We start from the raw sequence: 12903 nt of genomic DNA, 5'->3' as shown, positions 1-12903 counted from the left end.
ATTTAACACAAGTAAGTGGTTTGAAATTTTGTCAAATTCAAGTAAATATAATACAATATTATAATAATATAAAGTTTATTTATATGGCACCTTTAAAATATTGGTATATAAATTATACTTATACTAGTACAAATGCTACTATTACTACTACTACTACTACTAATAATAATAATAATAATTATAATAATAATAAACTTTATTTATTAAGCACTTTTCAAAACAGAGTTACGAAGTGCTATACATCTTAAAAACAAACAGTAAAAAGAATTAAAGGAGAAGAAGTAAAAAAGAGGTAAAAGAAATGTGAGGAAAATATATAAATATATAAAAGGCTAAAACCCACCACCAAATAAAGAAAAGGAAAAAATCTGTAAATAAAACAAACAAACAAACAAAAAAACAGTTAAATATTGAAAAAATTAAAACAACAAAGGATAAGGATTTAAAGTCCTGCCCATGATACTGTCAAAGAAAAAAAGTTAAAAATAAAATGAAAATGATAAATAAAAGATATTTAAAATAGGATGAATAATCGCTCAAACAGTCAAACCCATTTGCCACTTTTAGCTCCAGTAGCATGCATGGAATTTATTTCATAGAAGACTCAATTTAACACAGGTAGGGGTGAGCAGGCTATACAGAATCCTGTTGGACTGTTGTTAATTGTCATAAATTCACAACATGGTGTGTGTAAGATATGTATAATCATGTAAAGAGTTTGCCAATGTTTGAGAAAATTAAAAAATCCACATGGTTGTGTCTCAGTAAGAAAGATAAAGAAAGAACCTTATGCACTGCATTGTTTTCTCCATCTTTCCATAGGGTGACAGGAGGGGAGCTGTTTGAGGACATCGTAGCCAGGGAGTACTACAGTGAGGCTGATGCCAGGTAACACACACCCACACACGAGCAAAGACACGCCAATGCAGGGTGCTGCAGCTATTATATAGCCCTTCACATATGGTCGTCTCAGAAGGTGTGATACAGCTACCTTGTCTCTGAGGCATCTCAGGGAGTTATTTATAAATGTGATTAATGACATGTAGCCTGCAGTATTAATCATACACAGCTTACCTTGCACTGCCAGCTTTATGTGGGAATACTTCCTCCCCGGAGAGAGACAGGGAGCGAGGCTGAGATCTGGTGTGTGCAATTCAGGGCGTTTGAGACACTGTGTAGCTTTGGAACGTCTATAAAGTGTAACGCATGAAATCTTGTGAGTAATGACATACCTTCATGTGACTTCATGTCATCCATAAAGAAAACAGAACTGCATTTGGAACGTCTAATAAGTAATGATGTTTGTTATGAGATTGCTTCCTCTACTCCTCTCCTCAATTAATTACCTCCATCTTTTCTTCTCCACTTTTCTCCTTTCTATGTTTTTCATCCCTGCTTGTCTGTCTCTCTTCATTTATTCCATCACAATCATGACTCTCTGAACCACAGCCACTGCATACAGCAGATCCTCGAGAGTGTCCATCACTGCCATGTTAACGGGATTGTCCACAGGGATCTGAAGGTTTGTAAGAGTGCAGTCATCGCTGCAGCCAAGCCCAGTCCTGAGTCTGTACAACAGATGGCAACATTTTGGAAAGACCCTGTCCTCCCTCCCCCACCCCTTATACTTCACATCAATTCACACTTGTTTTACTGTCCCACATTATCATGTTTAAGATGATTTATTTTATTCTTATGGAGTATTTATTTTACATTTTACCATTCTTGCTTAAGGACAGAAATACACTGCCCTGCCAAAAAAAAGGTCGCCACCAAATAAAGCTCACTCACTCTAATATTTTGTTGGACCGCCTTTAGCTTTGAGTACAGCCGACATTTGCTGTAGCGTTATTTCTATAAGCTTTTGCAATGTTGCAAGATTCATTTCCATCCAGTGTTGCATTCATTTTTTACTAAGATCTTACATTGATGAGGGTAGAGTCTGACTGCTGTCAGTCAGCAATCAGTGAGGTTAACTGGGAAAAAGTCTTCAATTTGCTAGGGAGCATAAAGATTGGACTTTGGAGCTGATGGAAAAAGTTCATGTGGTCTGATGAGTCCAGGTTTACCCCGTTTCAGAGTGATGGGCCATGAGGGTAAGAAGAGAGGCAGATGAAGTGATCACCCATCATGCCTAGTGCCTACTGTCCAAGCCTGTGGGGGCAGTGCTATGACCAGGGGCTGCTGCAGTTGGTCAGGTCTAGGCTCAGCAACAGTCTGTGCTCAAAGAATGAGGTCAGCTGACTACCTGAAGATACTGAATGATCAGGTTATTCCATCAGTGGATTTTTTCTTCCCTAATGGCACGGCCATGTTCCAAAATGACAATGACAGGATTCATTGGGCTCAAATTGTGAAAGTGGTTCAGGGAGCATGAGACGTCATTTTCACACATGGATTGGCCTTCACAGAGTCCAGACCTTAACCCCATTGAGAATCTTTGGGATGTCCTGGAGAAAGCTTTGAAGCGGTCAGACTCTACCATCATCAATGCAAGATCTTGGTGAAAAATTAATGCAACACTGGATGGAAATAAATCTTGTGACATTGCAGAAGCTTATTGGAACAATGCTAAGCAAATAATCAATAAGCTAAAGGCAATCCAGCCAAATATCAGAGTGTGTGACCTTTTTTATGGTGGTAACTTTTTTTTTTTTGTTGTCCGGGCAGTGTAAAAACCTTTGGCCAACTAACAGCTTTTACCTTGAGATTAAGATTAAAACTGGCTGCCTAGGAATGATCATCATAACCTCAACAATGTAAACATTAAGTTAAGATATAAAGATTTCAGAGCTTATAAGTATCCAAATAGTATTCTCGTAACCTCTTAAGACCCCTTTTCATTGAGGTACAATAGAAAAGATACAGGAAAGCTCTCTTCATGTGTAAGACTGTAAACATGTATCTTTGCTGTAAGATACAGAGAGTAAGAGTGTCTGGCAATCTGAGAAATTATCAAAATTATTCAACCTGTCATCTTTATAAGGCGGGGTGTCTTTAACTGAAGTGTTTTTAAGTTTTGGGAGGCTAAATAATCAGGGGAATTTATTCATAATTATGTAAATGAGGACATGGATGTGTCTAGTTGTCAGTTTGTGTCCTGTTGAGTCACATGTCTGCTAAAAACTGGCGGCTCACAGGCTGTCTGTGTTTCTAAATGTTAGAAAATGTATTATTCATTACAGCACACTGTCTAACTGGCCTTAGGTTAGCAAAGACCTCTCTGCACCTGTGCCCATCGTGTTTGTGAGTCGGTGTGTGTGTGCGAGTGTGGATGTGAGTGTACACGGAAGTTTGCATACATTTACAATCATGCTAGACTGTGTTAGCGTGTGTTTTCCGTTACCCATATGTGGCTGAATCACTTGTTTTACACCCACGCCTCCTGTGACTCCACACCTTCCTCCTGTATCCTTATCCCTGCTGTGTGGACTCTGCTCCCACTCGTGGATTTTAGCAGGGGATTGGTCTCTACAACTAATTCCCTTTTTTAGAATCCATGATATTGTTGGAGCAAGTCCACAACCCCAGCGGGAAATTGTCTGTTGTCACCCAGAGATCTGGTCCACACTGGTTATGTTTCTCTGTCATTTTTGTGGCAGACGGGAGTTGCCTCAGATACAGATTTGAGATCAGTTTAGCATTGTGACCCCTGATAGGTCATATCAGGATTTGGTTGGGCTAATCTAATCTTAGATCTGTGTCTGTGGGTGGCCTGTTCCCAGAGCGTGTGACCTCTCACCTCTAACCTGTTTGACTCCGCCCCCCCCAGCCTGAGAACCTTCTATTGGCCAGTAAGCTGAAGGGGGCGGCGGTCAAGTTGGCTGACTTTGGGCTTGCTATCGAGGTGCAGGGGGACCAGCAGGCATGGTTTGGTGAGTATTCATTCATCCATTTTTCAGCCTAAATCAGTTGGTTAATCAAAAAACCAACCAATCAGTCTCAGTCAGGTGAGACAGTCTACTCACTGAACTGCCCAATCCTGCCCACCATTCCCTCCATATCACCCTTCCAGGTTTTGCTGGCACTCCAGGTTACTTGTCGCCAGAAGTTTTGCGGAAAGACCCATATGGGAAGCCGGTGGACATGTGGGCCTGTGGTAAATAGACCTCAGATTCTGTCACTGCAACTGATTGAATGACACCACACTGCGCTGCTCGTCACACTCACACAGTCGCACCACATTCGCACACACTGATGGCAGAGGATGCAGTAGTGGGGGGATCATCAGCATTAATTAAATTCATTCAAATGCATTCACACACCACTGACTCTGTCACTGGAAGCGATTTGAGGTTTTGTGCCTTGTCCGAGGTCACTTCGCCATGTGACTTCTGGAGCTGGTATCAAACGCTACACTTCTGATTGAGCTACAACACACTGTACCACTGAGCCGCAGCTGCCTGAATGATCTTGATGCGATTGATGAATGACTGACATCTCTGTTTCTTTTAAACACCTCTGGATCAAATACCTCTTTGGTCATATTTGGAGCTTTAAATATTTCATTTGAAATTTCGATCCCAACCTAATACCCCAACCCCTTTATCCACTTCAGTTTTGTAAGTGGTGATATCAAGCTCCAAAATTAAACACTTGAAGAAAACACATTCCATAAGTTGAGATGCGCAACATAACCAGTTAGCCAACTATCAATCAGTCAGCATTTATGCTTAATAGTGTCAACAGATGTTATCTCAATATGCTTTCCAAAAACATTTCCAGGTCTAGACCTGCTCATGTTATTATATCGACAGAGACCCAACATCAAGACAAGCAAAGGAATCTCATCTCATCTTAACCTACCATAAAAAGATCAATTTTGCAGCATTGAAGAAGTTACAATGGCAAGAAAAAAAACCCCTTTAAGATCCATGGACCCGTACATGGACATTTATGTTTGCAGTAAAAACCAGCCAGTGAAATAATACACACCTGTTGGATCAAAAACAAAACAAGACAAAACAACCTGAACTCAACAGTGATGCTAAAAAGAATTTAGAGAAGATATGTACAGGGCAGTGGCGATTGCTTTAAGACTGCAAGGGAAGCTCGGCTTCCCCCAAAAAGGCCCCAAAAAGGTGGTGATATGTACTGCTGTGTGTACATTTTATTGACAAAATATGCACTAGAATTTCTTCATCTTTTGTTCAGAATCAGCTACCTATCACAGGTAACTGGCTCCTCCTCCTTTTCATTCATCCCAGCAGCGTCTCAGCGCTTTAACACAGTCGGACGCTCAGCGTCTTCTGACTTCAGCGGGGAAGCGTAGAGTGGGTTGTTCCACTGTGGAAACTGGACGGTCATTGGATAAACGCTGGGCTTTGTCCTGCCCAGCGGACGCTCTGCGTCTCTGGGGGTCTATGAGGCAGTGGGCTGGCCTGGACACTGGGCTTCTGCATGATGATTGGATGATCTGTTTGAGGCCGAATCTCTTTTTGATTGACAATGAAATGAGCCACTCAGCGATCTTGAAGTATAACCCTCCATCGGAGCATTTTCTGTAGAGAGGGGCTTCTCCTGTTCAAAGCGGCTCAAGTCTTACACCCACAACACAATGGGCCAAGGCCATTTAAGCAGTCCAGCTCTGAACACTGGTAAAATCCCTGGAAAAAACACCTGGTTGGTACGACAGGGTCACAGATCATTTTCTTGAAAAGGAATGGAGGTCGGAATTTACGTTAAAATAAATAAACACATTTATGATGTAGGCCGGAAAAAAATGAGCTTCCTCTCCTTGACTGACCAGCAGCTGCCACTGGTACAGGGCCTGTGTCCCAACCTGAAAGGGCTCCTTGCAGATTACTCTGTCATAGCCTCCAGTTTGTAATTTCAATCTCTTCTTATTTCTCCTCTCCAATCAAATGTCAAATTAACTGACTTCTTTTGGTAGGGTTGACTTAATTACAGTTTGTTCAGCAGACTCTTTGAACAGCATCCCTAGCAAAGATGTGATTTAGATAGCAACTGTAGCCTCACGAGAAAAAAGCAGACGTTCAGTTGCAGTATTAAACAATCAGAATAAAGTGTTTCACATGACTTTGTAATGTAAAGCTTTAATACACATCACAGCAGGGTGTTCTGTGTTCTGTTTAGTTAAATCAAGAAATTTTATCTGTAAAAAGGTAAAAATAGATACAGTAGGTGATTATGTTGGTGGATTCTACTTGTGTGCTTCATTAGACGTGTTACTTCCTTCTAGGTGTGATTTTATACATCCTGCTGGTGGGCTACCCTCCCTTTTGGGATGAGGACCAGCACCGCCTTTACCAACAAATCAAGGCTGGGGCCTATGATGTAAGTATTCACACACATACAGTACAATCAAAGGCTATAATTAGAAAATATATACCGTTTGAACATCTGGAAACTAACGAGTAATGGCTAAGAATCGACTTTAATCTCACTGTTCTGCATAGATTCCCTGAAAACATCTTAAAACCTGGTTATTGATTTTACTTTGAATGAAGTTTTTCTAGCGTTATGCTCTTGCTGAGAAAAATTTGTGACAATTTGAGTACAAAAAAGTAGAAGGTCCATCTCTTTATGGGTCACATGCAATTTAAACAAACATAAGCATACATATTCACAGTTTAGTCCACCTCTCCCTTGCTGTATTACAAACATCCAATCATAAGCTGTATTTACCCTACTACATTCGGTATCATGAGCCCTGGCACTCTCTTGTTTTTTTTGACAGTTCCCATCCCCAGAGTGGGACACTGTTACTCCTGAGGCCAAAGATCTGATCAACAAGATGCTGACCATCAACCCCAGTAAACGCATCACTGCCGCAGAGGCCCTCAAACACCCTTGGATCTGCGTATGTGGCATCAACACCATCCAAACATTCTCCTCAGCTTCTGTTTCTTTCTTCTTCTAATCCTCTCATATTTTTACCTGCAGCAACGGTCCACTGTAGCTTCCATGATGCACAGACAGGAGACCGTAGAGTGTCTGAAGAAATTCAACGCAAGGAGGAAACTCAAGGTGAGGCATCTGGCAATCCTTGATGAGTCTATTTGCGTAGAAGAATCCATCCAAACAAATATTTCTCTTTTCCCTCTCTGTCCTCCTCTCTTGAGACTTTGCCTTATAACATAGACATGATAGTTTCCTTTTTGCTGTACTTCTCTTCTTCTTAATCAATTTTCCTCTCTGTTTCTTACTTCTTTTCATCATCCTTTCTCCTTCTTTCCTTCTTTTCTATTACCACAGGGAGCCATACTGACCACTTTGCTGGTCACAAGAAACTTCTCAGGTATGTTTCTCTCAGCCTGATGGAAAAACAAAAAGTGATTCTTTCAGAAACAGGTGCAGGGCACTCTTCTTAGTCTCCATTTTTAAGTTTGGCCAGGTGCTTTGAACAAAAACACACCTTGCTATAAGGAACAGATTAGGTGTGCTGTGGTTAAGTATATATTTGACCGACTTTGTTCTGTCTGTATAAGTATTGGATCGTCCCTGCACAAAGGTGTTGGTACACAACACACGTCATATGTGTGTAGCTCTCAGGCTGTTACTCCTGTACTCTGTCTCTTTTGTGCACTACCATACTTTTTTGCATGCATTTCTGTTGACATATCTCAGACTTCTTCCAGCCTGCTTTCTTTATTCATTCTATAGTAAGGCATTAGTGCACTTGTGTCTCTTCTTATTCATCATTTTCTTCCTTTTTTCACTTTTCTTTCCTTCTTTTGTTTGGATTGTGGTTTCCATCTGAGGTAAGATATGTGTAATGATGGAGTAATATGCGGGGTTGGGCACAACTAAATAGGTGCAGTGTTTAGGCTTTACCCACTAATAGCCAATCACAGATGCATGAAGATAAGGTGTTTGGTATTCATGGGAAGGATTTTGAGCCTCACACTTTCAAGAAGCACCAATATGAGATCAGGAATATTCAGGCAGTGATACAGCATGAATTTTGAAACACAGAGTAGTATTTGAATCCCTGTCATGCTATGAGAAATAAAACGGGTTGTTGGACAGAATGTGTATGTATGAATGGTTAAGTGCATGTGTGCAGACGACAGTTTGAGACGATGCTGTGCGAGTCTGTTGGAGATGGCACATTATCTCTTTCATTACCTGCTAAATGCACACCCAATCAGCCATCCACCCTCCAGCCTTTCACATGTGAATTATTGTGTAAATAACCTTGCATAAACAACGTTGCCTCTCTGAAGCATTGGTCGCATTGCATTATGGATCTTGCAGTTATATTTTGCACCTGGAGTTTAAAGATAAGGAAAGCTGACTGATATGCTTGCTGCATGTTAGAGTAGCCTCAGGCTCACAACTCTGTTAATTTGCCTGCTGACATTTTTTTTCCCTCCTTCCCCTCTGCAGCAGCCAAGAGTTTGCTCAACAAGAAGCAAGATGGCGTCAAGGTGAGTTACTTTTCATAGCGACAGAAAAACGCTTTGTTACTTGCATTTTGTCGATTGGAACGTTAAGTGTCTGAGGAGCTTTCTGGAAAGTTATTATGCATTGTGCACTTAGTGACATCATCATTCAGGTAGTCACTCCAAGCAGTGGGCAATGGTTATTTTTTCGACACTGAATCTCAGTTTTTCTTGTGACACAGTACACAACATTGATAATATCTGGATTGTATTGCCAATTTTGTCTTCCTGTATTTTCAAAAACTGTCTGTGGTTATTGAATCTTTACCACAGAGCCTCCTATGTGCTCTCTCTTTTGGTCTTCGTGTGTTTGAGGGGTCCAATCTGAAATGAACACCTCATGCATGTGTGTGCATGTTGAAAGTTTAGTGCGACTGACTAATTCTGTGTGCCTCTTGTGAAAATATGTGAGTGTTGATTTGAGACTGGACCCCTACATACATTGTTTGAATCATTGTCACTGTGTTTGGGTAGGACTCAGGTTCACACTGTGTCAGGCTACGAGATCCATTCCAGGGAGTGTTTGAGTGTTCCAGGTAACCCCAAACAGTTATATTACAAACTGAGGTAGTATCTAAAAAAAATTAATTATTAAAAAAATTACGACTGAAACTCTTAAAACTGGTTGGACAAAAGTACAGACAGTATTGTAAATTGTACACTGAGTTATCTGATTAGAAAAAGGCAGTTCATTCAACAAAACTGCACTGCAAAAACTGAAATCTAAGCAAGACTTTATGTCTTATTTTTTAGTAAAAATGATCTTTTTTCTCTTAATTTGAGCCAGATTCACCTGGAAAAATGTCTTATTTTAAGATCTTACAAAAAATGGCAACTATATTGCTTGTAGAAAAAAATCTGCTTTTTGGGCATTTATTTTTTAGCCTATTGGTAGATTTTTTGAAGGTGTCCTTTTTGTCTTGTATCTTGAAACAAGACATTTTTTCTCAACTTGTCAGGGGATTATGAATCATATTAAGTCTGATAAGGCATTTTGACTAAAAATTAGACCTAAACACTTAGATTTAAGTTTTTGCAGTGTGTATCTGTCTCTTATTATTACACCCCATGCTTAATGTCAGTCGTTCTGCCCTAGTCCACCATACCCCCACTTCTTAAAGAAACCCCTTAGTGTACCGGGACTTCTTCGAGTACCCTTTCCTTTCCTCTTTATATGACAGCTTCTCTTGGAGAGTCACAGAAGCACTTAAAATGCATTACCCATGGTTCACTACGTGACACTTATGTCCTTTCCTGAGTTTCACTTGACATGTCTTGTCACCGCAGAGTAATTAGAGAGTAGATCGGAGAGTATTAGTTAGATTGTCACAAACTGACAAGTCTCCACAGTTTCCGATAATCCCAGGGAATATGAATAAAAAAGAAGATGACAGCGATGTTTTCCTGGTTCTAAATGAGCACAAAGAGGGCTATTTAATACCTGGGCAAATTTAAGTATAATTCCAATGCTTTACTCATACTAAATGATACTCATGCCAACAAGTGAATGAGAAGATGTTTTTTATTTTTATTTTGTCCATTTGAAGCACACTTTAGGTGTCTTAAATACTATTCATGCAGCTTCCGTTACAGCACCCAGCATCAGCTAATGAAGGATAGAATTAAAACTTGACTTCAATATTCTGTGAATAATTATTAGAGTTTATTACACAATGTCTAAATATCAGCCCTGCCAATTGTGTTTCCTGTAAATCCATTTTTTGAACAGACAAAATTTTGAATTCTGTTTTATACTTTTTTAATTGTCTAATGCCAGTTTTCCCAAATGTGTAGTTTCATTAAAGGGTGAGGAGTTTCTAAGTATCTTGAAAAAGTCTCCCCTCTAGAAATATGCCTGATCGTAATGTACACTTTAAAATGAGGTAATCAGTGGCAATATTACAGGTTACAGGTTATTTTGAAATGTTACTTCTTAACGTCCCGTTTGGGTCGTGCAGGACTGCATTGATTTATGGCACGTCTAAGTCTCTATGACATCACCATGTTGGCTGACGAAGTTTAAAAGTGAGAGTTTAGATCTGTGTTTTTCTCTGCTGAAAACCATTTCTTTGAATAATTTTGTAGTGATGGTGAACACAGAAGCTGAACTGTCACACAGAAAAATCACAGAGGAGCAGAAGAAAGCTTAACGGGAGAGTGACAGTGCACAAGCTAAAGGCTAAGACATGAGCTTGAAGCGAAAACAAGGGTGAAAATGTTTGTGATAATGTCCATTCCAACCCACATGCAGCAGTTATTCTGCAGTGGTCTGTTCAAACTTAAGAGTCTATCAATAAAATGAAGAGTGAGGTTATGTTAGCGCTGCTTGGTATGACTGGCAGGACATAACCAGGATTTATGAACGACACACATCACAGACATGTCCAAGAGCATGAGACTGCTAAATATAAATGGCCAATGAACTACTTGCAAACTGACAGTGTTCGCTTGTTGTCATGCTAGCCTACACATGCATTGGAGCAACGGGCTGGCTACATATAGCCAGCAACTACGATGTTTGCTTGTCGACACATTTCAAGCCGTATTGCTACGTAACTGAACTGATAAATATTTTACCATAAAGTTGTATACAGTAAAAAGTTGTCTCAAACAAAGAAAATTTGTTTCCATACAATCTCCTTTTAATTACAAAAGTATACACGTCGCTCAAAGTCATTACCACAATGTGCGGAGACCCCAGGCCTGAAGGTGGCGAGGCAGTCCTATTAAAACAGATCCTCCTCATAGCATCTTGACAACATAGTTTTAGATTAGAAAGTTCTGGAATTGTTTCAGTTTAATTTTGATTGATAACGATTTAAGACTCAGTAAAACAGATCTCGGCACACAGCTGTGGAACAGTCTCCTTGGAATGGACTGTAGTCAGGGTGTGTGTGTGTGTGTGTGTGTGTGTGTGTGTGTGTGTGTGTGTGTGTGTGTGTGTGTGTGTGTGTGTGTGTGTGTGTGTGTGTGAGAGTGTGACCGAAAACAAGTGTGTATGTGTATCATGTCCCCTCTACACTGCCCCCTGCAGGTCAACAACAAAGCCAACACAGTGACCAGTCCTAAAGACACTGGCCCTGCCCCTGCACTGGTATACTCACACAGCCTCACCCACAGCCGCACCTCCTTCCTCAAAAACCTCTCCACTTCCCCACCTCCCAGCCCACTGTGGAGGAGGTACAGGTTCTCCCTTTCACCGGGGGGCAGATAGTTTCCTGCTGGTTTCAGCCTCTGCTCATTCACTTGTAATTCTTAACCAGGAGTGTAAGATTGAAGATAAGATAACTGGTCGCATCATGGAGTAAAAATCATCTTAGTTTCAGGCTATTTCTGAAAAAATGGTGTTGGAATACTTTTCTGGGCTGTGTCCCAGCGCACAAATATTTTAGAGGCCTCAACACAAAAACAAGCTATTCACAAGTCCAGCTGATGTGTCCGTCCCTTGGTATGACTTTGCAGAGCATGCATCGAGCATATAGAGCTTGAACTGAAGAAGTGAGCCTCTAAACAGATATTTAAAAAAGGGGTTATTTCAATAGCTTCGTTAGGGAAAACCTCTACCTCAACCTCCCAGTTCCCTTCTCCCCTTGCCCCCTTTCCCTGCAAGGATCCCTTCTCTCTCCTCCCTCTTCACACACATGCATGTGCTCCTCTTGTGTCACAACATATGCTGCTTCCAAGCTGACGGTTTCATGTGTGATGATTGAGTTCTTGACAGGAAATGAGGATGTGTTGGTTTGCTGCTCATATACTCTGTCTGTGCATGTCTGGAGTGAGAGGATGTCGGCTCTGTAGGCTCATTAAGATGCAACCTTCCCGAGGGATTTGGCCGTCACTCATTGGCTTGCGCATGTTGTCTGCTGACTGGCTGTTTACGTCAGGCCACATGACTGCTGCTGTGCATGATGTCAAAGGCTTTCTATCCCCCCATTTGCTGCTCAGATTATTACGCACGAACTAAGGCACATGGCATCTCTCTCTCTTCTTTCTCTATCCTCTTCTCTGTCTCCATCATCCTGCAAAAACACACACACACACACACACACACACACACACACACACACACACACACACACACACACACACTAACACACAGACACAGCTGCTGATGTTATAATCTAGTGTAATCATGGCGAGTGATTTGAAGGACTGAGCTTGTCATCAGGATCGATTCCACAAAAGCACAGACATCTGATTACCAAGGAGGGACACTGATGAGGGCTGATGAGGGCGAGAAAGAGGCAGACACAGACAGGCATTAAGCAGCAGTATGATGCAGGGAGGGAGGAAAAAGAAGAGAAAAAGGAACAAGTGGGCTCTGGAAATTGGGGAGGGGTTAGATTATGCATCAGATGCATTGTGATATGACTATGTATCAATAAGTGTCTGTGTATAGATGGACAGTCAACAGGAAAACCAGAGAGGAAGATAATTAAAAAAAATACAGATATGTTGGTTGATGATACACTCCTGAACAAATTCTTAGCCCAGT

The 12903-nt window shown here is 40.9% G+C and overlaps 1 protein-coding gene across 14 annotated transcripts in view; it reads left to right on the top strand.

Annotated features, from left to right (window-relative positions):
* Positions 1-12903, top strand: part of camk2d2 (calcium/calmodulin-dependent protein kinase (CaM kinase) II delta 2) — a 48819-nt gene that overhangs the window by 26226 nt on the left and 9690 nt on the right. For 5 of the 14 annotated variants that reach the window (XM_074689004.1, XM_074688988.1, XM_074689019.1 and 2 more), the window contains exons 5-14: positions 823-888; positions 1450-1522; positions 3773-3875; positions 4016-4099; positions 6203-6297; positions 6701-6823; positions 6907-6990; positions 7219-7261; positions 8353-8393; positions 11443-11502. In XM_074689004.1, coding sequence (XP_074545105.1) covers positions 823-888; positions 1450-1522; positions 3773-3875; positions 4016-4099; positions 6203-6297; positions 6701-6823; positions 6907-6990; positions 7219-7261; positions 8353-8393; positions 11443-11502 — 772 coding nt within the window. The remainder of the gene's footprint in view (positions 1-822; positions 889-1449; positions 1523-3772; positions 3876-4015; positions 4100-6202; positions 6298-6700; positions 6824-6906; positions 6991-7218; positions 7262-8352; positions 8394-11442; positions 11503-12903) is intronic. The other 9 variants (XM_074689035.1, XM_074688996.1, XM_074689027.1 and 6 more) reach the window with 3 other exon arrangements.

This window comes from Halichoeres trimaculatus, unplaced genomic scaffold (assembly GCF_033239565.1).
Source record: "Halichoeres trimaculatus isolate MK-OKI-2021-1 unplaced genomic scaffold, fHalTri1.1 fHalTri1_scaffold_2, whole genome shotgun sequence".
In the NCBI taxonomy this organism is placed as follows: domain Eukaryota; kingdom Metazoa; phylum Chordata; class Actinopteri; order Labriformes; family Labridae; genus Halichoeres; species Halichoeres trimaculatus.
The sequence above is the reverse complement of the archived record's forward strand: the minus strand, read 5'-3'. Positions and strand labels throughout refer to the sequence as shown.